Source organism: Ochotona princeps, chromosome 17 (assembly GCF_030435755.1).
Source record: "Ochotona princeps isolate mOchPri1 chromosome 17, mOchPri1.hap1, whole genome shotgun sequence".
Lineage (NCBI taxonomy): Eukaryota > Metazoa > Chordata > Mammalia > Lagomorpha > Ochotonidae > Ochotona > Ochotona princeps.
The window spans coordinates 31,938,206-31,966,196 of record NC_080848.1 but is presented as its reverse complement, the minus strand read 5'-3'; the positions used below and the strand labels follow the sequence as shown (position 1 = coordinate 31,966,196).

Sequence of the window (27,991 nt, the reverse complement as noted above, 5' to 3'; positions counted from 1 at the left end):
AAATAGGCTGGGACACCTGGCTGCATGCTTACCACATGGAAAACGTGAGCCAGGAAGAGACTTTCCACCCACGGGAGCTGGAGAGGTGCCACCCGGTCAAGGGCAAGGGTAGAGACTGGTGTAGGTCAGCCCAGGGTCAGGAGCTCTTGGTCCGGCCAGCCCAGACTCTGTCATGCCTCTGTACCAGGTCAGCCCGGGAGAGTGAGGACGAGGAGGAGGAGGAAGAGGAGCGGCGGCAGAGTGTGAGTCGGGGCTGTACCTTGCAGTACCAGCATGCCACGCTGCAGGTCTTCACCCAGTTCCACACCACCTCAGCAGAGGGGACCGACCAGGTGGTTACCATGCTGGGCTCGGACTGGCTGGTGGAGGTCACCGACCTGGTCAGTGACTTCATGCGGGTAGGTGACCCCCGAGTGGCACATTTGGTGGACAGCAGCACGCTGGCAGGCCTGGAGCCAGGCACCACCGCCTTTAAGGTAGGCATGAGCTCCGTCCTAGCACATGGGCAATGTAGAGTGCCTTGGTGACTGGGGAAGGGAGGGAAGATATCCCCAGAGCTTGAGCCAGTCCCCAGCAGGTGCTTCCTGCCTGGAACTCCACCACCCCAAGGTCAGGCTTTTCCGGCATCCTCCCACCCCTTACCTGATCAGCTCTGTAGATTCCTGCAGAGCCCTCCGGCAGTTACGGCTAGCGGTGGGAGAGCAGGTGTGAGCCAGCAAGAAGGCAGGCTCTGGGCCTGGGAGCACAGTGGTGACTGTCACCTCTCACAGTGGAAGCTATCCACCTAGAGGACTGTAAAGGGGCACCTGGAGGCAGGGAGTTGTGTTCTGTTGAGGAAGTAACTGATCCAATGTGTAACGGTTGGGAGGCTTTTCATTGAACAACAACAACAACAAAAGACTAGACTGCTGGTGTAACCCTGGACATGAATTTCCACCTAGCAATATTTAGCCCATATATTGGTGCCCCTTTTTGGGGGAGCATGCCTTCACCCCTTTGCCAACAACCTCACCATTCCCTTTTGCCTCCCTGACTGTGGGGCTGGGCAGCCATTGCTGCTTATCACTGTGCAGGCATCATTTTCTCCTTAAACTCCCCTGTATCATATGTGTGACTGGCTGGCTCCTAGGAGCCTCTGACTCTCTGGGGACCCCTGGACCCTGGGTCCCATTGTAGACCTGAGTCACAGCCAGAGGTTCCGCCTTCCTGCCTGCCCAGTCCTCTGGGCCCCTCCTCCAGCAGCACCAAGATTTCCCCCTGATACAGGGACCCTGGGTGGGGGGCTCTCCCAGGCCTTCCCACTGCCCACCCCTCTCTGCCTCAGGTGGTGTCCCCGCTGACGGAGGCCGTGCTAGGAGAGACGCTGCTGACAGTGACGGAGGAGAAGGTCACCATCACACAGCTGCAGGCCCAGGTGGTGGCCAGCCTGACCCTGTCCCTGCGGCCCAGCCCCGGGAGCAGCCACACCATCCTGGCCACCACGGCCGCTCAGCAGACCCTCAGCTTCCTCAAGCAGGTAACCAGCCACCTGGGCCTCCTCCTGCCCCAAACCGGAGCCTCTGGGGTGCAGAAGGAGGACTCACCTGTCCCGCCCCATCTCCCTGCCCTCTGCTTGGGCTGCCTGGGCAAGGTCTCACCTGCTGGCCTTGCCACCCTGAGCACTGTCCACTGGTCCTCAGAGGGCGGTCACCCTTGCCGCATGAGCAGCCAGTATCCCTACCTGACCCTGGAACCCTAAGTATACACATAGCACAACCCTGCCGTGGGCCATGGGGTCAGGTGCCGAGCCAGAAGTCAGGACTTGGGCCATCTGATCTTGCCAGGCTCTAGTTTCTCAGCAGTAGAGGGGGACTCTCAGGAGGTCGGGGCCAGTGGAGGAGGGTTGTGTGTGTGTGTGTGTGTGTGTGTGCACTCTCCGTAGTCAGTTGTCTAATGAAGGTGAACCCAAGGTCAAGCATGGATGTGGGACTCATCTGCAGCACCTAGAGACTTGAGTTAGACCCAAGGCAGAACCTACCTTCCATTCATCAAAGGGATTTGGGTGAAATTGGTTAAGAAGCCTTGGGGAAAAAAAGAAGAAGAAGAAGAAGAAGCCTTGGGCAATTTGAAATCTGGAAGTTGTAACCTGTGAGCAGGACTCACTGCAACAACAGTTCCCTTCCCGAGGGACTGCTGCCAGCCACTCCAGGGCCAGAGACCCTTGTGGGTCTCAGCTTCTTAACAGGGCAACCCAGGGAATAAGCACCTAACTCCTGCCCCCTTTCCCCTCCTCCAGGAAGGCCTCCTGAGCCTCTGGCTCTCCTACAGTGACGGCACCACGGCCCCACTCTCTCTCTACAGCCCCCGTGACTACGGGCTGCTGGTGAGCAGCCTGGATGAGCGTGTGGTCACTGTGACCCAGGATCGCACCTTCCCACTGGTGGTGGCCCAGGCTGAGGGAGCCGGGGAGCTGCTCCGGGCAGAGCTCAGCATTTCTGAGAGCTGTCAGAAAACCAAGCGCAAGAGTGTACTGGCCACTACCCTCGTAGGCCTGCGGGTGCACTATGGAAGGGACGAGGAAGACCCCACCTATGACTACCCAGGCCCCAGCCAGCCAGGACCCGGTGGGGGTGAGGATGAGGCCCAAGGAGGCGGCCAGCCAGGCACTGCGCACCCTGCTCCAGGGGTCCCAGGCCAGGGAACCAGCAGTCCCACTGAGGACTATCTGCCACTGCCCACGGGTTTCCTGCAGATGCCTCGAGGGCTGACCGACCTGGAGATTGGCATGTATGCCTTGCTGGGTGTCTTCTGCCTTGCCATCCTTGTCTTCCTCATCAATTGCATCGTTTTCGTGCTGCGCTACCGGCATAAGCGCATCCCGCCTGAGGGCCAGACCAGCATGGACCACTCTCACCACTGGGTGTTTCTGGGCAATGGACAGCCACTGCGCGTGCAAGGGGAGCTCTCACCACCTGCCAGCAATCCGCTAGAGACGGTCCCCGCCTGCTGCCACGGTGACCACCACAGCAGCGGCAGCTCGCAGACCAGCGTCCAGAGCCAAGTGCACGGCCGCGGTGATGGCTCCTCTGGCGGCTCTGCCCGGGACCAGAACGAGGACCCTGCCAGCTCACCCACCTCCAAACGAAAGCGGGTCAAGTTCACCACCTTCACCACTCTGCCCTCTGAGGAGCTGGCCTATGACTCGGTGCCTGCCGGAGAAGAAGATGAGGAAGATGAAGAGGACCTGGGTTGGGGCTGCCCGGAGGTGGCCGGCTCCACGAGGCCCACAGCACCCCCAGACCTGCACAATTATATGCGCAGAATCAAAGAGATCGCATAGGCGGTGGGGAGTGGGTTGAGGGAGGGGTGCAGTAACTGCTCCAACCCCCAGACCCCGGCTCACCCAGGGCAGGCAGCTGGATGGATTTATACTTCCTGCCCCTACAGCTTTGCCCAGCCCTGCTCACAGCTACCCTCTTCTGCCCTCTGCAGGTGGAGGACCCTCCCTCCTGTGGCTCGCAGGGCGGAGGGCCACCCTAATCTGCCCTGGTGTAGTCCTTCCCAGGCTGCTGCCCTCATGAGGGAGGGCAGAAGGCCACACCTGGGGCAAAGGGAGTGGGGCCCACACTGTGTCCCAGCCCTCACCTTCCCTCCCTCCCACCCTACCCCTGTGAAGGGGGCTTTGGGGAGTCTTGAGTCACGCTGCATCAAGACTTTTCTCAAACCAATATTCAGGGATTTCCGTCCTACAGGGTGGGAGGTGCAGTTGCCTGCCCTGCTGAGGAGCTTGCTGTGGACAGGACATGGGGCAAGGTGGCATGGTGGTTGGTCGTAGCATCTGCTGGCTTCTGAGTGTCTCCTAGGCTGTCCCTGGGAGCTGATTATACGAAGGGAGCTAGTGCCACATCAGGCACTTCCCTGAGTTCTCACCCTGCTGTGAGGGCTGTGGGCAGGGACCCTAAAGGGAAGGTTTCTGGGTCCCTCTACAGCCAAGCAGCACCCCAGAGCGCCTGGGTCCACAGAGGGCCTCCGATGTCCCGCCCCACCCCCCAGCAGGGTCAACACTATTGCGCCTTAGCCATCTCCAATCTGCTGACCCGTCCCTTCCGCAGCGGCAGGGCGGGCAGCACCCACCCCTCACAGGATAGAGGCTGGGGATGGGGCAGGAAGAGGTGCAGGCACACTGCGAGGGACCTTGGAGTGGGTACCTGCCCAGGGGAGCTGACAACTCCCCTTCCTCACCCCACAGCCTCTTTCCCTTCGGGTTCTACCCACCACTGTGTCGGTTATTTCTTAAATAAACGGGGGCCGTCAGACCTGGGGGTGGGGGCGGCAGCTCCCAGGAAACAGAGCACCTGGTGGCTGGCTCTGACTCTTTCTTGTATACCTGGGCAGCATGCGTGGACACACACGCACTGGGTGTGCTGTGGGAGGCCAAGCTGAGTCCTGTTCTTCCTCCCTACCTGCAGGCTCCTGTCTATAGGGGGATACTATATATATAAGGGATACATCACCTGATACTATAGCGGATGCCCACCTCAAGTGGTGATGCATCTGGTGACCCCACGATGTGCCCTGAGGACAAGAAGCCTCCGCAAGGAGTTGGTCATGATTGGCTCCGGGGAGGGAGTGAAGGAGGTGCAGGCCATAGGCCTTGCAAGGACAAGGCTGTGGTCCAGAGGGCACAGGAAGAGGAGGAAAGGAAAGTGTTTTCTGACTGTGTTGACTCTGTGTCCCTCGCTGCCTCTGCCCACCTCTTCTCATCATAGCTCGCAGGAAAACCTTCCTTTCCTCCCCACAGAGTAAATGGGGAAACTCAGGGGCTTTTGATTACAACAGGTGTACCCCACCCACCAACAGGCTGGCAGCCTTGACTTTGGAGTGTGCTTCTGGTCTCCCATGGCCTCTCATGGCCAATCCCCAACACTGAGCCGCAGCCCAGGGAGACAAAGGAGCTCCAGATCTGAAAGGGGGACCTTATGCAGTGCCTGTGGACAAGTGGCTACTGTAAATGTGGAGGAACGGGAAGGAACAGCAGCCAGCTTCTGTCCTGGAAGTAGCTGGTGGCATTGCGGGCTGCACAAGCAACTAACTGCTCAAACAGATATGCAAGAAAGGAAGCCTGGCCTGCCATGGTCACCCACTCAACTGATAGGGGCCACCATGGGAGTGGCATGCTCTGCATGGTCCCGGGCAGCAGGTACACATCTAGCCCAGGCCTGAAGGGTCTCAGTGAAGGAGTTTGCCACAGCTGGGTAAGGTGTAGGGACAAGGGTAGGGCTGTTGGAGAGCCATGTCCAGGTCACAACCACAGGGTCCTACCAGGAGAGCTGTCCTTCAGTTTACAGGACACTATTCGTGGCTATTGGCATCTGCCCTGAGAAGCTCCTAGAAGGTCAAGGTTAGGGTCATCTCAGTCATTTTGCTTAACCCTCCAGATGCTGGCTGGCTGAAATCTAGGTGCTGAGTGTAAGTGGTATGCACGTGATCTCACTTCAGGGCCTGCCTGTGCTCTGCCATCTTGTGATTTCTCTGCTACGGGAGTGAGATGAAGCCCTCGCTGTAAGCCAAGGAAGGCTGCTACGGGTGGGGGTATGCTGTGGGCAGCTTGGTGTTGAACTTGGAACATGGAGCCACTGGTTTATTTAACACATAAAGCTCCTACATGCATAGAGTCTGGGGAACAGTCTTGGGCCTGTCCTCAAGGAACCCCCAGTGCCGGAGTCCAGCTCCAGCTGAGTCCGGAGCTAGAGAAGGGTGCGTGGATGAGGCGCGAAGAGAGAAAGAAAGGAGAGACGGACCACCAGGATTCCTTGATCGTAGTAGACAAAGCGAGAAAGCTGTCTGCTTTATTTATACAGAAGCAGTACAAAGTTTTTTCTTAGGGGCATATTGACATAGCTTCAGGGGGGCACAATTTACAACTTCTTAAGAAATGATTGAGGAAGGATTCCATATTCCTTGCTTATCTTGGCTTGTCAGTCTTCATCTGCTCTCCTCAGGTCTGGACTATAACCTAGGCACCGCCTGTGTCAACCAGACCCCTATCTTGTATGAGTTAAAAGGTCTGGGGCCTTGGTCTATGGGGATCGGGGTTATTGACATTAGTTGGCCATTAGGTCTGTAAGCTCACACAGTTTGTTAAAGCAAGGGTAATAACGGCAGAAAGAATTGCAGTTAGCAATGAGCTAAGTTACTCTATTTAAGTTTCAACTCTACAATGGATGAGTGAGTGTTTCCAAAGACAATTCTACAAATTGTTTCAGTATTAGACAAGGCATTATCCATTCCAACGTTGCAACCAAGAGTTTCTCAGTAGACAACACATCTTATGCAGTAATATACTCCTAATACAATTCTTGTTCTACAACTTATCTATCACTAATTGGGAGAAACACATCAAGAGAGAAAAAACATGAAGATCTAAGACAAAAAGTTATAAATATTACATTCCTCTACAACTGCAGGCTCTACAACTTCATAAGTGATCAAACAATAATCAAAAATATATCTTTATGGTATTAGTGAAATCACCCTGTATTTCCTCTAGCTAAAAATTTATGAAAACAGGGCTAGGCAGCGTGGCCTAGTGGCTAAGGTCCTCGCCTTGATCCCATATGTCTGCTGGTTGTGGTCCCGGCAGCTCCACTTCCTCTCTATCTCTCCTCCTCTCAGTATATCTGACTTTGTAATAAAAATAAAATAAATCTTTAAAAAAAAATTTTATGAAAACAACTAAAGCAACTACATTTTCTATATTCTAAAGAATTGCAAGGACAGGCTAACCTTTTAAGACCACATTAACTATATTTTTTGCCTTAGCAGGATAGCCTTCAGGGTTACAGTAGCTATATTCGTCGTCATAGCAGGATGGCCTTTAGGGTCACAGTAACTATATTCTTTGTCATAGCAGAATGACCTTTAGGGTCACAGTAACAGGATAACTTTTAGGGTCCCTCTTATCAAGCCATTTCCTAGAAAGCATGATAAATATCTGGGCCAGATTTTCTGGCAATGGGTAAACAGCACAGACTTAATTATACTCCTGTGTGTAGTTAAAGGCCCACTCACCAGGACATCCTCAGTAACATTAACTCTTAAGCTCATGTTGGTTGTAAAAGCCATCTCACAGGGGCAGACAATGCCTCAATAGATTACAAAATTCTTAGTGGGGTCTTTGAGTGCCCATGCAAAGGGGGGTGAAAACTGCGTCAAGGTGGTCAGAGATGAATCCACTTAGCCCTGCTAAGCAGCTGGTAGCTCCCCGGGTCCTGCCAGTCAGGGAGCTGTTCTCTTCACACCTTCGTGTTATTCACACCTACTGCATGGACCCCATCACCCCAGAACCACAGGCGAGGAGGACAGGTCAGCCGTGCACCCTGCTGTGCCCTGGGTTGTGGGAGGAGGTGAGGCTCCCCCTTACGTCTGTGGCAGCTTAGGGAGGACAGCCAGGGAAGCTCAGGAAGCAGAGGCCCAGGGTTGCTACGGCGCCCACCACACATGCTTAAGCAGCCTCATCCCTGCACTTGCTCTCTTGCAGATGGAATAGCAGTCCCTGATGATGAGACGCACACATGAGGAAGGTGCGGTGGCCGGATTGGGGCAGGTTCAGTATGAGCCTGGGAAGCAAGCTCAGACTCGAGGTCCTGCTATTTCCCTTTGTGGGGAAGGACGCAGCACAGGGCCAGTCAGAAGAGAGGGCTGGGGTAGAAGATAGGTGGCTGCAGGCTTCATCCCCATCCCTGATGCCATGCCGAGGATGGCGGGAATGAGACCCACTGCACCTCCAGATGAACTCAGGGAAGACCTGTGAGCAGACACTTGCAGGGCAGAGGATGGATGCTCTGGCAATACACACCTTTGGCTGCAGGAAATGGGCCCAGAGAGGAGCAGCCGTGGGTCAAAAGACACACAGCAAAGCTTGGAGCAGAGCCAAGCTGCGCCACCCTCCTTGTAATTTGTGTTGCCTTCTCTCAATCCCTCACTCACCCATCCAAATGGGAAAACCAGAAGCAATCACAGGCGACAGCAGCACCTGACCCCAGTGGAGTTCAAGTGGGCCCGGGCTCCTCAGGAACGAGGCGGGACATTAAGTTAACAGCCTCTCTGGAATGGCCCTGGCTCTCAGCGCCTTTTTGAAAATTTGTCTTCAACCCTGGAAACGAATCGAGGGACTGTAGAAAGAATTGTTATTGGCGGGGAGCTGCTCGGGGGCACCGGGGAGCCAGGCCCATGAATCAGCTCACCAGCAAAATGAGATTTCTCAGACGAGCAGGGCGATAGCAGGCAGGGAAGAAGCCACTGCAGGATGACTGGGGTTGCCCCCACCAGCTCCACCCTCCCTCCACGCCAGCTCCAGGCACTCGTCCCTGCCAGCCCTCACCCACACTGACCTAGCGCCCACTGTTTGGGTCGCCGTGTTGCCCTTAAGGCTCCTGGGGCAGAGAGAGAGGCTTGGGAACCAGGGAACTGCAAGCACGGAACTAGTCTGGAGAAGGACTGACTTCTAAGACGGCCCTGCAAAGATGACTGAGGTCTAGCTGCATCCAGCCACTGCATCACCAGTTCTAAGACCTTGCCACCTCATACAGGACAACACAGACATCACCACCAACCTTAGGCATCATCTGCCACCTCCCTGAAGTGGCCCCACTTGGATTCCTGCCATGAGTTTGGGGAATCTATGGGCCAGACAGCACCTGTGGTGCCGTCCATCCTGACAGCTGGTGGCTGGCAAGGGGTGAAGCCTTGGTCTCACTTGGCTCTGGCAGATCACACCGGCCTTGCCCCAACATTCCTAGAGGGAAAGCTGCTGTGGGGAGGGAGGTAGGGTTGGTCCCCTAAGCTTCACTGTGTTTCCACTTGATGCTGCCTATGTTAGAGGGTTTGCTATGTTGGGGTCAGACATGGATTAGGGACAGATGCCAGGCAGGGTGGATGAGCATCTCAATGCTGAGATAGGGCATCCCCAGGCATAGCAGTCTAAAGGGGAGAGGACCAGGCCATGTCCTCCAAGGGCTTCCAGTCTGGAGCAGATATTCTCTGGGGATTGCCACTTCTACAACTGAGACTCTGCACCCCAGTCAAGAACCCAACTGTGCCACCCTATTCAGAGGGCCTTCTAGCCCAGGAGTCGCACGACCCCGCTTGGGTACTGGACCAGGCTGCAATCCCTCCTGCTGCATCCGTGTGGTTGCAGGAGCCCCAGCTCTATCAGTCTTCCTGGGCAACCATGGGCACAGCTCCAGTCCTGCTTGGACCCCACTATGGGGCTAGGAAGACCCTTTCCCTCCCTGGGCATTCCTGGTGCATCCCAGCAAGGTGGGCACTGCCAGCCAGGGATGAACAGGCACAGAGGGGAAGTGAGCCCTTCAACAGTAGTGGCGTGGCCCCAACCCAGCCTGAGCTTCATTTCCACTGTAGACTTAGAGGCTGAGGTTCTGCTCCAGGTTCTAGTGTACCCGTGAGCTCTCTGCAGAGAGGACTCCTGTCCACCCGCGTCAGTGACCTTCAGGGTCCTTGTTTTGGAGCTTGTTGAGGGGAGGGGACCTGGGAGCTTGTTGACTCCATACTTGAAATGACAGTCACCCAGCCCTCAGAAGAAAGCCCATTTACATGCGAGCCAACTCTGAGTTAATTACAAAGATTCTTATCTGTTCATTAAAGCAGTCCAGCGGCCTCTATTTGGAAACACATTGCAGTTAAAAGGGCTGTGTCATTAGAGCTAATGGCATGAGTTATCTGGGGCCCGTGCCTGGTCATGGATAACTTGGGATCTGTAACCCAGATTCTCAGGACAGGGACTCCCTGCCTGGGAAGAAAGGGATAAAAATCCAGGAGTGACAGTTAAAAACCCTCTGAGGTGGGGAGCAAAGCCCTCCCCGATGGGGAGCAGGCCATCTGAAGCAGCTGAAAGGAATGGGCCGCCCGGGGATTCCGGCCCACCTGAGCCAGCCACCAAAAGCAGCAGGACTGACGTCCTCCTACAGGTTTGGTCCTGTGTCTATGAAATGGGAATAAGACAGTTCCTGCCTCATAGTGTTGCTGTGAAGATTCGATGAGTTACTGCATGAGAATAACAGAAAATACCTGGTCCACAGCTCCCCTCGGTAAACGCAAGCTATTATTCTATCATTTTCCAAAGAAAGATGAGTTTTCCAAAGTAACATGGCGTGCAGAGCTGGGCTGAGCCTGTCTGATTCTCTGGGATTTTATTTCTCTCTTGTTGGTGGCAGGAGGTAAGATAAGTGGGTCTCCCTGATCCATCTCTCAGCGGGGTGGGAGGACCGCAACAAGTTTGTGGCCAGTCTTGAGGTCCCCCAGAGGCAGATACTGGCATTTTGCTAATGTCAGGCAGGAGAGTTCAAGCAATTGATTTGACAAGTCCAAAGAGAGCGGATTTTGAGATGGTGTCAGGGGTGGCTCCCTTTAAGGTTTTCTTCCAGATATATGCCTCCCTGATCATCCCTATTCCCTAGAGTTGGCCACAAATCCAGGGCCTTGTTATGACGCAGCAAATTAAGCCAGCACGTGCAATAGCGGCATCCTGTATGAGCACCAGCTCTGCTGCTGATCTAGCAACCTGCTAATGCGCCTGAGAATGCAGTATGTGGCCTGAGTATGTGTGCCCTGCTACCCTTACTGTCTCCTTGGCAGGAGCCTCCTGGTGGGCCATAGTCCTGAGAGCATCCTCCACGTTAGGGAAGCCATCTTCTACTTCTCCCCTCCTAGGCCCAGAGAGCACCATTGGCCCCACGCAAACCCAGCTTGAAAGCATCTGCTCCAAGCCCAGGTGGGAAGTCAGTGATCTGAGCTCTGCCCTCACCTCCGAGGGCCTCCCCCAGCCCCTGTGCCCAAACGGCAAACTTGGGCCCTTGACCCCTCCAGGCAGCTGCAATACACCTCTCTGTCTACCACCTATCCTTGTATTGAGCTGCTGCTGCGGTGGCTGCCCAGCAGATGGGGGCTGCTGGCTGACATGGGGCCTTGCTTCACTCATGCAGAGAGAAACGGGTGCTGTGATGAGCTCCTGTCTCAAGTCTTTGTGCCCTGTTGATCACGGAGCATCTCCCATGTAGAGGAGACAAGGAGTCCAGCCCTGCCACACCCTGGGGCCCACATGGTCTGCCAGCCTCTCAGCTATACCTGGAGTAATCCTGAAGCTCTGTGGATGAAAAAGAGGGCACTCCCAGGCAGAACGGGACCTGCTCCCCAAACCCCCAGCCTCCCCAAGGAGTAGGACCCCAACAGCAGGGAGCAGGGAAAGGACACATGCAATGGGCAACTCCTACTTCTGTGGTGAGTGCTGGCAGGGTGGGTATGGCTGAACAGCAATGTACTGTGATGGGCTCTGATTTCAAGCCAGAGTGCAGAGCTGGTGACCCATGGTTTGCAGAGGGTATGAGAGCATACAGCTCCACATGGCTTTTCCTGGATTTCATCAGCCTTTCATAGGGGCCTTCACTTTAAAAAGAAGGAGAGCTTGAAGTTTGGGAGAGTGTTAAAGTCCAACTTCTGGTCCTTTCAGCTCCTCTACCACCTCCAGGGACGGAGCACACCCAGGTCCCACCTGCAAGAGATCCCTGATGCCAGTCAATGAGGCCACTCCCTTGCCTCAGCAGGGACTGAAGCCACAACCAAAATAAAATAAAATCTCCAGCCCCAACTAGTCCATAATGCATTTGCAGGTAAAGTGGATATGAATTGGGGTCCAGTGATTCTATATGGGAAACTGTATTCCCAGTCCTTCTACTGGAAGTGCACGGATGCATCACAACTTGATTTCTTCACTGAGGGCCCCTGGAGCCTGGGAGGCAGCACCTGCTAGCATCTAGCTGGCCTAGTGATGACTCCTGCACTTTCTGGACCACTCATGTGGCCCACGGTGCAGGCACAGGGGCAGTGGAGCTCCAAGAACCAGATTAGCAGGACAAAAAACCTCAACCATCTTGCCTACACCAGACGGGAACCAAGTCCAGTGGCCGAAGAGCTAGGGGAGGTAAAAGCAAGATCCAAAACCTTCATGTACGCAAGATAAGAAGCCATGCAAGGCAGAGAGCCCAGACCCCAAAGCAGTCCCAGAGTCAAGATGGAACCCAGGGAATGTTACAAACTGCCAAAGACTCCCTGACCTCTCCCTGACTGTACCGGGAGAGCACCCCAAGAAGGGCAGGCAAGCGAGGAAGTCCCACAGGTTTCACCCAGTGTGCACCAGCAGAGACTTGCAAATACAGAGTGGCCCAAGAGGCTAAGACCTGAGGGTTAGGGAAGATGACTCCAATGCAAAAAGGAGACAGGACAAGGGTGTGTATACAGAAGGAAGATATGCCAGGTGGTCAGTGAGTTCAGGAATGGAAATGCCTTCCCAGATAGTTCTGTGAACTTGCCAAGTCCCTTGCTTCAATTGTTTATTGCTCCATAAGATCCCCTAAGGCCCAGGCCTCCACGATTGACTAAGGCCTGGGAGGTAGTCACATCCTTTAGCCTGAAGAAAGGATTTGGGAATTTAATAGGATTGGGTCTGAGTCTTAATGCTATCCCTCTCAGTTCCCTGGTCTGTGAATTGGGGCTGCACTTAGTTTTTCCCAAAGGTGGTCATCGCAATCAGGAATCTTGCCCATACAGCCTGAAATGCAGTGGGCACTCAGTAAATGATGAACACTAGCATCCCAGCTTTAAATGCCTAGCACAAGCTCATTAGTCTGGAATCATCAACCCCATACCTCTTCAGTCTGGGAAGAAATGAGATCCAGAGCAGTGGACACCATGACTAGTGTCATGGCATGTCCACGACTCAGGAGCTGGAATTCAAAGCCAGGCCTCCTGGCCACAGTGCCTGCATCCGAACTCCCAGCTGCCTCACTCCCAGGCCGACCCGGCCTCCATGGACATCTCAAGGAAGTGAGTGTTGTCGATTGGTGAGGCTCCAGGGACAGTAACCACCTTCTTTTTGCCCTTTCCCCCCACCACAGCCTCCTCCTCTCCCCCTCAGAGTGCCCCGATTGCCATCAGGCTTGCAACTGAGAAGCTGCAGGAAGGGAAAGATGCTAAATGCCTCTCTTGTTGTCACTCTGTCCCCTGGGTCCCCTCCACTGCTGAGGGATAGGCCTGTGCTCCGTCAGCGGCCCAGGTCCACGATGGATGCAGAACCTGGTAGGATGGTGTCGGCAGCACTTGGCGAAATTCATTTTCCTGCTGCTGGGGGAGAAAAATGGGGCCTCCATGTCATCCATCTGCTCTGCAGCGAAGTGGCAAACAGGCGAGCTGTGCAGAGAGTGATCTGGAGGTGAGCCCAGCTCAGCAGCCTTTCCGCGGGCCAGGGAGGTAGGGAGGGACACAGGGCTTCCTTGCCCACCCATGGCTAGCAGGACCCCTCAGGTGGCCTCCTGCACTTCAGCAGTCACGTGGATCCTGATTGGTATTGAAACTGTCCTCACCTTTGGGATGATGCCAGGAGATAGAACAGTTCCTAAAGTCCCCTCCACCGGGATGCTGCTCTCCACCTCACTCTTGGACTCCTACCCAGGAGCCTCACACTTGGCTGCTTCCTCCAAGGAGCCCTCCCTGATCCTCCTGGCTGTATCCCAGAGTGAGATCTTACCACCAGGTTGCACACTCACATAGGTCCCCCTTCTGTCCCTTATGACCACATCATTGCCCAGCCTCCTTCCTCTCGGCTCCCCCTGTGGGAATTCTAGTACAGTGGGTCTGGGCTGGACTGGAGAAAAACCAAAGCCCACCTCTCCCGCCCCCAGATCAGTACTGCCTCTGGAAGGGCTGTGTCAAATGTTCTTGGCACGTGCCCTGTGCTTCTCGGGAAGCAGCCATGGGGGGACACCTCCAGACATGCTTCTTTGGGAGAGCTTAATTGGCTTTAAAAACCGGATTTATTTATTCAAAAGGCAGAATGAAAAGAGACTTTACATCCACTGGTTCACCCCCTCAAATGCCTGCAATAGCCAGGACCAGGCCAGGCCAACACAGGAATCCCAGAACTTTGTCTAGGTCGACCATGTGAGTGGCAGGGGCCCAAGGACTTGAAGGATCACCTGCTGTCTCTGAGGGTGTGCACTAGCAGGAAGTACGTGGAGCCGGGACTGGAACCAGGCCCTCAGACCTAGGACATAGGCACCCCAAACAGTAGTTTAACCCCTTGCACTCCCACTATCGTCCTGACCTAGAATGGAGCAGCCCTCAGCACCTCAACAGGTTCAAATTCTCCAGGAGGTCAGGTCATATTCAGTGAAGTGTGGAGATACAAACGAGGCCTCGAGCTGAACTAGCATGGCGCCTGACTTACTGTGATCATTTGGCCCCCGACAGCTGAGTCAAGAAAGCTGTGTGCTGTAACCGGCCGAAACCCAGCCATTTGATCTGTGTGTGCGCTCTGAGATTAATTCATTTCATTTAGCATGGATGACTCCACCGCGGCTTGGGCTGCTGAGCCCAGGGTAGGAGCCTTGTGCAAATCAGCGGCTTCCCACAATTTTATTTAACAGACTCCTCCTCCCCAGCCTTGCCTCTCCTCCCTCAGCATTCTTTCTTCCCATGTAACCTCTCTCTGATCTTCAGCAACACCCTTTCCTTCACAAGCTTCAATGTGCTTTCATGCCCACCCTCTTGCCCTCAAGCCCTCTCTGTTAAGGAGAGCTGCTCTGATGGTGGCTTCCCGTCTAACAGACAGGGAAATCAAGGCTAAGAAGGGAATGGGACCCTCACTGTGCTGTCCTGGTGTCTTTTCTGACCAGGACAGTTGCAGCACCCTCCTGCCTGGCTTCCTGCCCAGCTCTGCCCTCCCCGCCTTTGCGCCGCCACCACTGTAACATCAGAGATGCCTTTCTGATCTCTGTCAGATCTTGTCACCCCTTGCACCTTCCCACCTTCCCACCTTCCCTATGGGTGTAGAGATAAGGCTGAAGAAGCCAGGACAGGGCAAAGGACCCTGCCAGCTCTTCCTAACCATCCCAAGGAGAGGAGAGAAAGTCCACACGCATGCCCACCCTCACCTTCAGCTCTTACCCAGGCTCACAGGGCGTGTTGGGATCATTCACATGCCCTAAGTCCAAGTTCCAGGCGATCAAATTCTCTCATAACCTAGCCCCCAGGGTCTACTCTCAGCCCCTTTGGAAGCTGGAGCAGCCCCTTCCTTGCCTCATCAGTTAAGCAAGAGGGATGAATCCAGGAGACCTGAACGTGGGCGTGTGGTTGGCTCTGTGGAGGTATGGGTGAAGCCCAGGTACCCTTTTCCACACCCCCACCCCAACCAACCCAGCACACACTGCTCTCTGTAAAAATCTGGACTCAGAATTTCATGATGCTATTTAGTGAGGGGAGGTTGACACCCCATACCAGAGGCCCCTACCCCAGCCACCCAAAGCTCCATGCAGACCAGCATCTCTCTGTTCTGTGTCCCAGTTAGTTGGCCCCAGGCCAGGCCAGGTGAGGGGGCCTGCCTCTCGCCATCCCCTCCTACATGTTAGAGGGGCCAGCACAGCCATTACTCACAGAGCCCATCTCTTGCTCTGACATCAGCTAGCCCCACCCTCTCCTCCAGAGAAGAAAATTTAAAAAGATTTGTCCTCCAGCAGCGACAGCTCATCTTTCTGAGTGAGGCCACTCACTCAGAGACTGGAGGGGCTGTTGGCTGGAGGAGGGTGGCTGTGCAGAAAACCCAGGAGCCCCCTGCTCTCAGTAGGTCCTGCCTGTCCCATGCCCTCTGCCCAGCCCCCTCCTCCTGTCTCACATTCAGCCCAGCCAGAACCCCCTAGGCAGATTCAGTATAAAGTCTGAGACGCAATCCTTCCCTTCTGGCCCCGCACCAGGCTCATCGGCTCACACTACCATTCAATAGGTGGTTCAATTTGTCATCTCCTAAGCTGCCTGATCCCAGCAAGCTACATTGTGGCACCCAGCTTGGAGGGTTCAGTGACAGCTCCTCCATGGCGGCAGGAGGTTGGAGGGTGGGCGGGAGAGAGGTTGGGTTTTCTCCTCACCCCTGTGCTGAGAGACCCTGCTTAGCACAGACCTTGTAGATCCATTTCTGTAAGCCCAGCCTGGGTCTGGCATCCAGCACGGGCCAAAGGCACCTATTGCATCCACGCCATGGTGAGCCCTGCATCAGCACAAACAGACTGACCCCACATACCTAGTGGAAGAGCCGATGTGGCAGCAAATGCCACTGCACCATCCACTTCAAGAAGTCAGGGCCCCATACTTTTCTTCTGACCCCACCCTGGCTATACCCTCTAGAGCCCAGTCAGCCTTACCTGCTACTTTGGACAGACAAGGGGCCCAGTTCCAGACCCCTGGACCAGTACATGGGGGTCAGGAGAGAGAGACAGAGAGAGAGAGCTTCCGTCCTCTGGTTCACCCCTCAAATGTTTGCAATGACCAGGGCTAGGCCAGACCAAAGCCAGAATCCAGGCTTCCTTTGTGGGTGGCAGGGACCCAAGAACTTAGCCCAAGCAGAAGTTTAAGCTACTGTACCACAACATCCTTCACAATACAACTTAATTTACAGAAACAAGCAGCTCTGCTGGAACTAACACACACACACACACACACACACACACACACACACTCCTCAAACACACTGGGCCCTCCTGCCATCAAGACTGCTATTCCCAACCCCATGACAGTGTAGTCCATCCCCGTAAGCACGGACTCTCATGATCAAGAGTCAGACACCAGCAAAGTGCTTCTCCTGTCTTTTCTAAAAGTGAGAATGCCACAGGGGCTTCTGGGCCTAGCAACTGGTGGCATCATGCCCTGCTTTGGAACGTCAAGAAGGTAGGAGCTGCAGAAGCCCGGGGTAAGAAAGAATATGGATTGGGGAGCTTTTCAAATCCTTGCTCTCTGATAGCATTAATGCGATGAATCCTTGAGAAGCGAAGTACCACTCGCACATAGTGCCAAGTGTCCCTTGCTGGCAGTCACCCTCTTTGAATGAACGCTTCTGGAAGTGCTCAGGTGTTATCAGGCATTGTTAGTAGCGCTTGCTACTGTTGACATGGCAGCTGAGGAAACTTCTGCTGCATTAGCGATTAATGGTATTATACATGCAGGTCCTGTTGTAAAAAAAAAGATGCCACTGGTTCAATACATTGCAACAACTGGGGCTTTGAAAGCTAGAGTTGAAACCTGTTTAAACATCCTCAAATATTTAATAACGTCTAAATATCTTTGCACAAATTAGGTAAAATTCAGCTACATGTAAGTTACTTTTATTTTCAGCTTTTTTATATTCATTCATTGGAATGTGAATTACATCTTGTAATTTTAATAGATCACATCACAGGCTTTTTTGAAAACATAGGAGATGTGTAATTTTTCAGTTTTTTACGATTGCTTGAGTTTAACAGTATAATGAGAACACATTCAAATTTTGGACACTGTGAATAAAACTTCATTTTATTTTCTCATTTTTTTCATCTGAGTGGCCCAATCCAGAGTCCAGTATCTACATGCAGTTACCCTACACCTGAATGCTTTAATCCATACAATACAGGAGTCCAGAGACCTAGTAGAAAACAAAGGACCTCAAATACCATACAAGAACTTTCTAAAGATTTATTTGAAGGGTAGAGTGAAAGATAGACAGAGGGCAAGGAGAAAGAGTTCCATCTTGAATCTGCTGGTTCACTCCCCAAATGGATACAACATCTGGAACTGTGCCCAAGTGAAGCCAGGAGCCCAGAATTCAATCCCACTTTCCCACGTGGGTTGCAGGGATCCAACTACTGCAGCCATCCCCTGCTGGCTCCCTTGGTGTGCTTAAGCAGGAAGCTGGAACCGGGCATCAAGCTGGGACTCACTCAGACACCCTGACAGGCACTATAGGTATGCTGAGCGTCACCTGGGCCACTGCGCCAAATCCTGATGTCACCAGCAAGGCTTGGGGTTTTGCTAACATAATGGTAAGTACATTTTATGGGGCAAGTATATGATAATTTGAGCACTAGGCACATGCACTTTTGTGCGATTTTTAAACACTGCTGTCTTCTGATGTCACTGTGGTTTTGCTGTTGTTTTTGAGGTATAACTCACATTTTGAGGGGACAGCTTGGCAAGTTTGGATTAATGTATCTTCTCATTCTACCAACACCCCAGGTCTGATGCTGGTTAACCCCTCCATCCCAGAAATACCCCCAGACTATTGTGCAGACAAATCCACCTTCCAGCAACAACGCTTTCCCAGTTTCTATCTCTGTCAATTCAATTGCCAATTGTTGAATAGCATCTAAACAACATCTTTGACTCTCTGTGCTCTTGACTCTGTGTCTTTATTCCTCCTGTTGACATCAGTAGCCCACCGACAGGACACCAGCGTGTGTGCTGTGGGGATTCAAGTGGCCATCACTGTAGCCCTATGTGTGCTTCACAGCCTTGCCACACTGAAGGCCCACTTGGCAAGACAGGAGAGAGGGACCCCTGTGAGATAAACGAATGGCTTCCAGGAATTGAGATGTGCATGGCCCTCCTTGTCGCACTCCTGCCCTGGACCTGACAGGTGGTGGGCAGGCAAGCATCGGTTAGCCCTGGAGGTCGAGAAAGCCAAGAGAGTGCTGCAGAATCTCTACCTTCCTCTCTGGGAGCTGGCCCAGCATCCCCAGCTGGCTGAAAAAGCCCTACACCCAGGAGACAAGGTATGCAGAGCACAGAAGGCCAGACGTCCATGGGGGCAGGGACAGAGGATGGGGCCCTGAGCTGCTCACTGAAGCAGGCACCACCTTTCAGCCAATAGACATGTACTGAGCACTTAGTGTCTACCCACAGAGTGATAAAGAGATTAAAAATGTCTGCACATGTGAAGTCAGACACAAATCCAGAAAACAAGATGCAGGGGAGACTTTCCCACTGATCTGAATTCCCCTCAGCAGTCCCAGAAAGGGGAAGGGCATGAACCCCTGAGGAGCTGCTGGGAGTGGAGGCAGAGGACAAGATTAGTCACAAAAGCCTGGGCACCCAGTTTACTGTGTTTACCTTGGCATGGTGAAGGGACATGCAGGCAGCACAGTGCTCCTGGGCCCATGGCTTGAAGATCCAGGAGACTCCACCTGAGGCACTAGGAGCAAGGAGTGGTAGGCCAGGACACTGGGAGGAAGCTGGGATGGATGGATGGATGACTGGTGGATGGATGGATGATTGGATGGATGAATGGACAATGGGTGGATAGGTGGATCATGAATGAACATATAGATGATGAATGAGTGGATGGATGGATGGATGGATGGGTGGGAAGAGATAGATCTTCCTAGGAAACCTTTGTCTTCCCTTTTCCCCAGGTAGTTCTGGGAGAGATGAAGAGCAAGGAGGCATCTTTGATTATAACCAAGACATACTGTCATTTTTAAAGATTTATTTATTTTTACTGGAAAGTCAGATATACAACAGATATACAAAGAGGAGGAGAGACAGAGAGGAAGATCTTCCGTCCGATGGTTCACTCCCCAAGTGACCACAAAGGCTGGAGCTGAGCCAATCTGAAGCCAGGAGCTCTTCTGGGTCTCCCACACAGGTGCAGGATCCCAAGGCTTTGGGCCATCCTCGATTGCTTTCTCAGGCCACAAGGAGGGAGTTGGATGGGAAGTGGGGCTGCCAGGATTAGAACCAGTGCCCATATGGAATCCTGGCATGTGCAAGGCAAGGACTTTAACCACTATGCTATTGCACTGGGCCCAAGACATACTGTCATTAAGGCATGGTGGACCTGACAGTGGCCATGGTAAGGAGCTCCAAAAGGTGAGACACAGAGCTCAGGGCCCATAGAGGGTGGGGCTTGGGTGCGATCCCATCCTATCTGGGGCAGGCATTTTGCTGGTAGCAACAGGTGACCCTCATGAGTGCCTGCTCTGCACCAGACATGGTTTGGATGTTTTACATGTGCTATTTCATTGAGGACTCCCATTATTCCCATTGTACAGAGGAGGAAACCAAGGCCCAGACAAGTTAAGTAACTTGTCCAAGCTTTGTGCTAGGAGTACAAGATCTTCTTGAGTTACACTTAACAATAGCACACATGTAAGGGATGATGTTCATCACCATTCTGTACAGGTACAGAAAGAGACTGGCTCAGAGAGCGAAGTTTGCACACCTCAAAACCTCCACTGTCCCCCACACATCCCTTGAGGTTCTCCCACAATCACGAGCTTGGTTTCCCTTCACAACTTCTGCACCTGGGGCCTCCAGGTGAGAATCTGCTAAATGAAGATGATGCTTTTTGAGGCACAGCTATCTAAAGACAGATTGGAACAAGCGGCTCACCCATGGGTGCTCCCCTGGAGGGCTGCTTGGGAGAGCAGAGGGCCCTGGATTAGCAGGAGAGCTGGTGGTGAGGACTTGTCTGGAGTAGGCTTTAGTAGCTGTGATGTCAGGAGCACCCTGATGCTCCCCTTAGAGCCCTGCTCACCCCTCCGGGCCCTCCACCACCTGCTCTCATGCTCTGGTGCTGTGTGACTGTGCAGCCCAGCCTGGCAGGTTCTGTCGCTCCAGGCAGTGTCCTTGCAGAGGACAGCCGGCACAGGCTGCACCCAGCCGGCATAGGCTGCCTGGCCCTGGGCCCTCAGGACACCCCCTCCCATCCTCACCCCTGCCAGCTGCCTCCAACACGCACCCAAAGCAGCTGGAGGATGAGGGAATACCAGAGAGGAATGGACCCCAGAGACTCAGAGATGGAGACTGGCAGAGACAGGACCAGAGAAAAGGGCATGAAAACAGTTGCGGGGCAGAGAAAGAAACCTGTGGGTACAAGTAGGACTGGTGGGTGGGGTGAGAAGACCCAGAATGCGAGAAGAGGTGGGGCATGCGGCTGAGCCAGGGGAGCTGACCTCTGAGAGAGGCAAGAGGCAGAACACGAAGGCATGGGCTGCAGGGAGCTGGAGCACAGCCCCCAGCCCCATGCACCTGCGGCATCCGGCACACGGCTCCTGACTTCCTACAGGCACACGAACGATAACCATTAATCTCTATAAATAATTGTATCCACTGAGCCTCCTAAATGGGTTCTCTGTGTCTAGGAAAGCTTTTAAAACCCATTTGCTTGGTAAACATGCAAGCGCAAACAAAAGGCTCTCCCAGCAGCGGGAGGGGAGACAGGAGACCAGTTAGGCCAGGAATAATTAAAAGGGAGCGCCTGTGCCCATTCCATCCAGGGCCAGAGTCAGCTGAACCTGCTGGGGTCTGAGCGGGGCCAGTGGCCCCCGCAACCCAGCCCACCCTCCACTATCCCTTTTACTCTCCCCTGGTTTTTCCAGTCACTGCCCTGCTCAGCACGGCACACCCCCAGGACCTTCTGGCAGAGCCCTGAGGGGAGGATTGGGAGACTGGTCTGGTATTCTCAGGGGTTTAGGAAGCCCTTCTTTGCCCCTAGCTTGAGTTGTTCCTGCTTTCTTCTGCTGGCCAGCCTATATACTGACATGTCAGTGACCACAGCTGTCAAAAGCAAACTGGGCATCCCTGTGTGGACAGTTTCCCATTCCTCACTCGGTCCTGAGCTCCTCTTCCCTATAGGCTGGATTCCAACTCCCCCTCCCCTACCTCCAGCATACACCCTGCTCCGTTTGCATTCCCTTAGCTGCCCCCGCCGAGTGAACTCCGCTGCTGCCGCTTCTTGGGTAGCTAGTTTGTGAGACACGGAGAAAGTCAGCTGGCTGGGTAGCCGTACCTCCCTCTCCAATAAGTAACAGATGCCTAGCACCAGCTGCCTGACAAGCCTGTCACTTCGGCTGCCCTTTTGCCCAGTTCCATTCTCCAGAGTGGAACTTGTGTCAGTGTCAGGACCTGCCCTTCATCTACTCAGCTCCCAGATCCTCTCTAGGTTATGGTCCTGTCACAAGTCTCAACTCACAAGTCTTTCTGGCCGCCATGGGCTTCTGAGGCTGGGCTCCAGAGCCCTCCTGCTGGGGCCGTGCTGGGTGCTGTGGGGCTGGGCTCTTGTCTTCATCTGCTCCTGACATTTCACCTCTCCGGGCCTTGCAGATCCCACTGCTATCTGGTCCCCCGTTCACACAACTCAGTCACCCCAATCCCACTAACCCATGCTTCCTTGGGACCTCAGGTGAGCCCTCTGACTGCATAAACTCAAGCCACACATAACCTCAAGTAGCCCCAGGGAGCAAAGAGAGAAGCTGCATGCCTGCCCCTTCTCCAGCTAGGACAGTGCAAGAGCCCAACCCTCTGATGCCTGCGGACTTCAGTGCTGATGGGAGGCAAGAGTTGTTGGGAACAGATCTGCTCTGCACTATCCGACAGCTCTCTAGCCAGGGCCACAGGCTCCCCAGGAGGGCGGTGGCTATGGCTTGCTGATTACCACTTGTTTCAAACCAGAGGGTGGGAATGCAGGTTTCCACCCAGCCTTCCCCAGAGCCTCATGTCCAGCAGTTCAGAGCCACGGCACAGGTAGGCAGGGCACAGATCACCAGCTAGAATTCACCTTCCACTGACCTGGAGAGCACAAATCAGCTGACACAGAACATTTAACTTGATGACCTCCCAAGTGATAAAACTATGAATCCCATGTTCGAATGCAGCTCTACTACTTACCAGCTGAGCAAGCCGCCTGACCATTCTGAGCCTCTGATTGCTGATGCATCGCATGGGAACATCTGGGTACCCCTGCGGCCATACTGAGCACCCACAGTACCCAGGGACCCATAGGAAAACTGCTGCACTCCAGACCCAGAGGGCAAAACCCATGGTACCAGGTTATCAACAGGTGACACAGGGTAGCATCCTCCCTCTGCTCATATCCTCTCTCTACCTGATGATCCAGTGCACGAATGCACTTGCAGTGAACGGGTGACTTTCCCCAGAAAGGAGGGAAACCCAGCAGGGTTACAGCCTTGCATGTCCTCAAGTTTCCTCATCAAGTGAATTTTGAAAAATAGTTTGATTTTTTTTTTCAAGAATTACTGCTTTTCAGAATTTCTGTGGGAATTATGAAGCTGTCTCCATTTGCCAGATGAGGCCAAGGAAGGTGAGAGGGTATAGACAGCTCGCCACGCCCCTTCCCCACCCTGCCACCACCCAGTAGGTCTGACGCAGGCCAGAGTCGGGCTGAAGTCTGTCAGCCAGGGCCTGAGCCCTTTTTCAGTGGGCACCCTGCCTTTGGAAGGAAACGATAAGTGGGTAAGTGTCCTGCCTCCTCCCCTGTGTTTTCATGTCCAGAATCCTCATTGTCATAGATAGAGGGGCAAGCTGGATGGATCTGGTTTCGGCACAGAGATTGTCTCAGATGCACAGGGGCTTGCCCAAGGGGCTCCTCACTGCCTTCTTGTTGACCTCTTTCCAGCCCAGACTCCTCCTTAGGACAATACCCCAACCTGCTCTCCCTCAAGCCCCACCCAAGATCCATGGCAGCTTGAGCTCACAGTGCCCATGGCAGGCAGAATGGAGGGAAGGGGCAGAATTAGGGTTGTCTGTCCCCTAGGCTGCCCTCAGCCAGGTCTTCCCTGCTGACCCTGAGGCCATGTCTGCCCCACTGCCTCTGGCAAACCCAGAAAGTCTCCAGCCCAGTGATGGATGACCACTCATGGTGCTGGCTCAGGGGGCCACCATGCCTTCTGTTTTGAGGCCTTCCTAGGGCAGGGCTTCCACTCTGAGGTCAGAGAGCTTGTGAGCATGAATGTGCCATCACTGCTGCCCAGTTATAGGGCCTGGAAGCTGGGCTCAAGTCAAGCTTCCTTGTGAGGCTCCAGAGACGATAGCAGCCCCGCCTGTTGTGTGCACCACCTGCTGCCCACATGTCTGGACTCACAGCCAGCAGGGGAGGGTGGAGTTCCCCCAACACAGCATCACCCCCAACATCATTTCTGTCATAACACCCTCTTGGGCCCTTCAGCCTCCCTTTTCCTTCTTTAGGGACCTTCCTGGATAACAATAAATATTCTATCTTAAAGGCAGCTGATGAACCAACTGAATTCCACCTGCAGCCTCCTTGTGTTTAGCTGGATATTGGAGCAAACCCACAGCCCTGGGGATTAGACACAGGCATTGTGCTGCCTTACGCAGCCTGCATGGGAGCCTGGGAACCAGAAACACAGCCTCACCAGGTGAAGGGAGGTGCACCCTCCCTTCATGTGAGCGTGGCCTTTAGCAGGTGTTCTTGCCTTTCTCAGCTCAGTTCTTTGATTCATTCAACAACCCCATCTACAAAACCCATTATATGCCAAGCATAGGACTAAAGCGAGCAGCTCTTCCTTCCACGGACATGACATCGTAGTGGTGTGTGGAGGGGAGGGGTGGATTGCATCAACACAGGAAATGTCAGATGGTGGGATAATGGGAAGGCAGGCAAGCCTTAGGAAAAGTCGTCAAAATAGGCATTAAGATAGGCCTCTCTGAAGAGGTGCCATTGGAGCCAAAAGAAGCAAACAGATCAAGTCTGAACACCTAAGGGGAGGATGTTCCTGGGGAGCACAAAGGAACCCGAGACAGAAGCTCCCCTGGAGGGTTTGCAGAGCAATAGGGAGAAGGCACAGAAAGGCAGTCAGCTGTCAGCACAGGTTCAGAGGGCAGCAGCAGCCACTCCGAGGGCTTCATTAGCTCCACCGGGAGGACTTTGGGTTTTGTACCCAACAAGTTGGTCAAGTTGAGAATACTAACCTTTCGGGAATTCATGTGTAAAACTACCCAATGCAAGGCCAATGATGAGCAACACAAATCCTGACATGCTTGCACCCCTCCACCTCCAGGACAGAGTCACGGCTCAGTCCAGCTGGGACATGGTGGGATGGGGCTGTGTCCTCTTTCCTCCTAGGGACATAGCCACAGTGCACCTCCCACCAGCCCCCAGCCTGCTGTCCTCTGTTTGCCTTGCATTTCCCCGCAACCCCCGTGGTTATGTTGGTTTTCACTGCTCCTTTATTAATTGGCTTTTCTGTCCTTGGGATTATTTGATTTCCATTTAATTGCTTGATGACAGCAGGTTTATTTTTGTTCTTTTCTTCCCCAGAAAAGGGTTGGGAGCTGGAACGTGGGCCAGGCTGGCTACACAGGCCTGTTTTGCTTCCCCACCATCCTCGCCATGCACCACCATGCACCCCTCCACTCTACCCTGGATCTCCCCGCCAAAACATGCACCTGAACCTGACAGCGGTGGGGGTAGGAGCCCAGAGGCTGCAATCCCAGTAAAAGCCCCCATCTGCGGAGCTTGCAACTGAGCCTGTGGGTGGGGCCTCAAACACACACACATCATCACTCACCCTCAGCCGCCCCTAAGTGGGAGCCATTGATATTCAACCAGGGAACTGGCCTGTAGCTGTGTAGCCAGCATGGGGCTCCATGGGAAGCCAGAGCCATCAGATGCAGCAGACAACGCCTTCTCTGAGCCTGGGCTCTGCCTGTCAGCAACTCCCCTGTAGAGCAGTGGCAGACAGATAAGCCAACAGCCAACATGACTGCTAGAAGCAGGCAGTGACCATGCCCCTGGGCTGTGGGGTGATCCCCTGTGGGTTAAATGCACACTGTCTTTGCTCACAGAGAGAAAGGTTCAGTTCTTCAACCATTGCTTCCTTTAAGGTTTATTTGTTTGAAAGGCAGAGTGACAGACACGGAGGGAGAGAAAGAGAAATCTTCCATCTATTGGCTCACTACACAAAGGCTTGCAGCAGCCAGGGCTGGGCCAGTCCAAAGCAAGCCCTGGGAGGAGCCTCTCAGCTGGACCCTCCTGGCTGCCTCCAAGCCCAAGGGGCACCCTATCCTCAGAGTTAGATCCTTTCCCTTGCACTGCACCTGAGCTCCCAAGGTTTCTTAGGAATTTAATGGCTCAACCCAGCTCCACCTCTTTTAGAAAAATTTTATTACAAAGTCAAATATACAGAGAGGAGGAGAGATAGAGAGGAAGATCTTCCGTCCAATGATTCACTCTCCAAGTGACCGCAATGGCCAGTGCTGCGCCGATCCGAAGCCAGGAGCCAGGAACCTCCTCCCAGTCTCCCACATGGGTGCAGGATCCCAACCTATTGGGCCATCCTCGACTGCTTTCCCAGGCCACAAGCAGGGAGCTGGATGGGAAGTGGAGCTGCCGGGAATAGAACCGGCGTCCATATGGCATCCTGGCACGTTCAAGGCGAGGACTTTAGCTGCTAGGCCACGCCGCTGGGCCTTTTTTTTTTTTTTTTTCAAAATCAGACATACAGAGAAGAGGAGACAGAAAGGAAGATCTTCCATCCGATGCTTCACTCCCCAAGCGGCCACGACAGCTGGAGCTGAACCAATCCAAAGCCAGGAGCTCAGAGCCTCTTCCAGGTCTCCCATACCAATGCAGGGTCCCAAGGCTTTGGGCCGTCCTCGACTGTTTTCCCAGGCCACAAGCAGGGAGCTGGATGGAAAGCAGAGCTGCCAGAATTAGAACCAGGATCCCAGCACATGCAAGGCAAGGACTTAGCCACTAAGCTACCACTTCAGGCCCCTACCCCTACTTCTATAAACTTATATTTGCTCTCGCACTCTAGCACAGAAAGCCAACCCCAATCTGGCCCCAACCGCCTAGGTTCATTCGGAAACACCTGGCACCTCCCTAGCACACAGGCTCCATTCTGCAGTAATTCAGGATCTTAGCCCAGGAGCCTTAGGTGCCAGCAATAAAACCAGGCCACGCTAACATTAAGGTCAACAGGACACCTTGTGTGGAGTCCCCACATCTCCACCTGCCTCCCATTCCCGCACCTGCTCCTCACTGCTCCTCGCTGCACACCAGCTTCCTCTGCTTACACTGGGGCTGGCAGGTGCCTTTGCCTTGTCTGGCACCACATCTCACTGTGCTTCCTGGCAGCTCACTTGCTCCTCACCATCCATCTCACAAGTTTTCTGGGTTCAAATCCAAAATTCCAAGTTACAGAGCTCTGATTGGGTCAGCACAGGTCAAGGGTCTACCCCAGTCCAGCCAGCTCTGCCTTCAAGGGATCCAGACCCTTGACCAAAAGACTGCCCTGCCCTTTCTTTTTTTTCTGATTTTGTTATTACAATTCATTTATTTTCACTTTTTGAGAGGCAGAGCAAAAGAGAGTGGCAGACATGCAGAGATCTTGCATCCATGTGTCGCTCCCTCAAATGCCGCCAAAAGCCAAGACTGAGCCAGGAATCTATAATTCAGTCTGTGTGTCCCACGTGGGTGGCAGGGAGCCAAGTCCTGGGCCATCACCTGCTACCTCCTGGGGTGTACCTTTGTAGGAAGCTGGATCCGGAGTGGAACAGCCAGAACTCAAACCAGACACTGTGATATGGATGTGTGTGAACTAACAACGGCACCGAGCGTCTGCCTCTATACTGCCCTCTTGAAGGCCCCTGGGTCTCCAGGAGGGGGCAAGAGGCCTGGGAGCAGTGGTTGACATGGGACACTTCCTGCTCTTCAAGCTTACTTCCACTTACCTGCTCCTCGTCCCCTCCACCTGTCACACCCTGTCCACAAACCCCATCCTTCATATTCCAGACAAAACTGGGCTTGGTGGGTTAAATGGGCTAATGCACACTGGGTGTGCATTAACAGTTGGGTGGCAGCTTTTCCGCCACACACCTCTCCTCCTGAATGATGCATTCAGGTCTGCCCCTCCACCCCTGCCCCCCCCCACACACACACTGACTTGGTTTTGGTCCAGCTCAGCCCCAGTCAGCACTGATACAACACACTCCCCTCCTTGTCTGACACCTCCTACCCCACCCCAATGCCCGGCACTGATGTTCAAATCAATAGAACGGCAGAAGCACAAATGCAAACACTGTCTCAGTCTCCTTGGGAAAAGTCATTTGCTAAGATCTTCCCCAGCAGAGCCGATTCCCTCCCCAGATTCAAAACATTCATTTCTCACTACTCTCCAGCCCAGCCTCCAAGACAACCTCCATCCTCAAATCTGATAACTTGTCCAGATTCTCCCAGCTGTCCCTCTACCCTCCCCGAGTCCCTGCTCAGGAGCCACCTCCTCCCCTTTCTGACATTGCATCTAAACCACAAGAATCTTTTAAATTGTTTCTTGGTTTTAAAATATAACAATTTTAAAAATAGTTTGTCATATTTACT

General features: G+C 53.7%; 1 protein-coding gene and 1 long non-coding RNA gene across 3 annotated transcripts in view; one reads left to right on the top strand and one right to left on the bottom strand.

Annotated features, from left to right (window-relative positions):
* Window positions 1-4,347, top strand: part of TMEM132E (transmembrane protein 132E) — a 45,348-nt gene extending 41,001 nt beyond the window's left edge. The window contains exons 7-9 of the mRNA XM_058676212.1: window positions 188-476; window positions 1,325-1,516; window positions 2,276-4,347. Of these exons, the coding sequence (XP_058532195.1) occupies window positions 188-476; window positions 1,325-1,516; window positions 2,276-3,319 (1,525 nt within the window). The 3' untranslated portion in view covers window positions 3,320-4,347. The remainder of the gene's footprint in view (window positions 1-187; window positions 477-1,324; window positions 1,517-2,275) is intronic.
* Window positions 4,348-7,325: 2,978 nt separating this feature from the next.
* On the bottom strand, window positions 7,326-8,511 carry LOC131482440 (uncharacterized). Of its 2 annotated transcripts, none has more exons than XR_009246989.1 (3): window positions 8,373-8,511; window positions 7,969-8,153; window positions 7,326-7,534 (listed from the first exon to the last, which is right to left on the bottom strand). It is a non-coding gene; the product is annotated as an uncharacterized LOC131482440 (long non-coding RNA). The 2 variants fall into 2 exon arrangements; XR_009246990.1 differs by having other exon boundaries at window positions 7,969-8,134.
* Window positions 8,512-27,991: the final 19,480 nt, after the last annotated feature.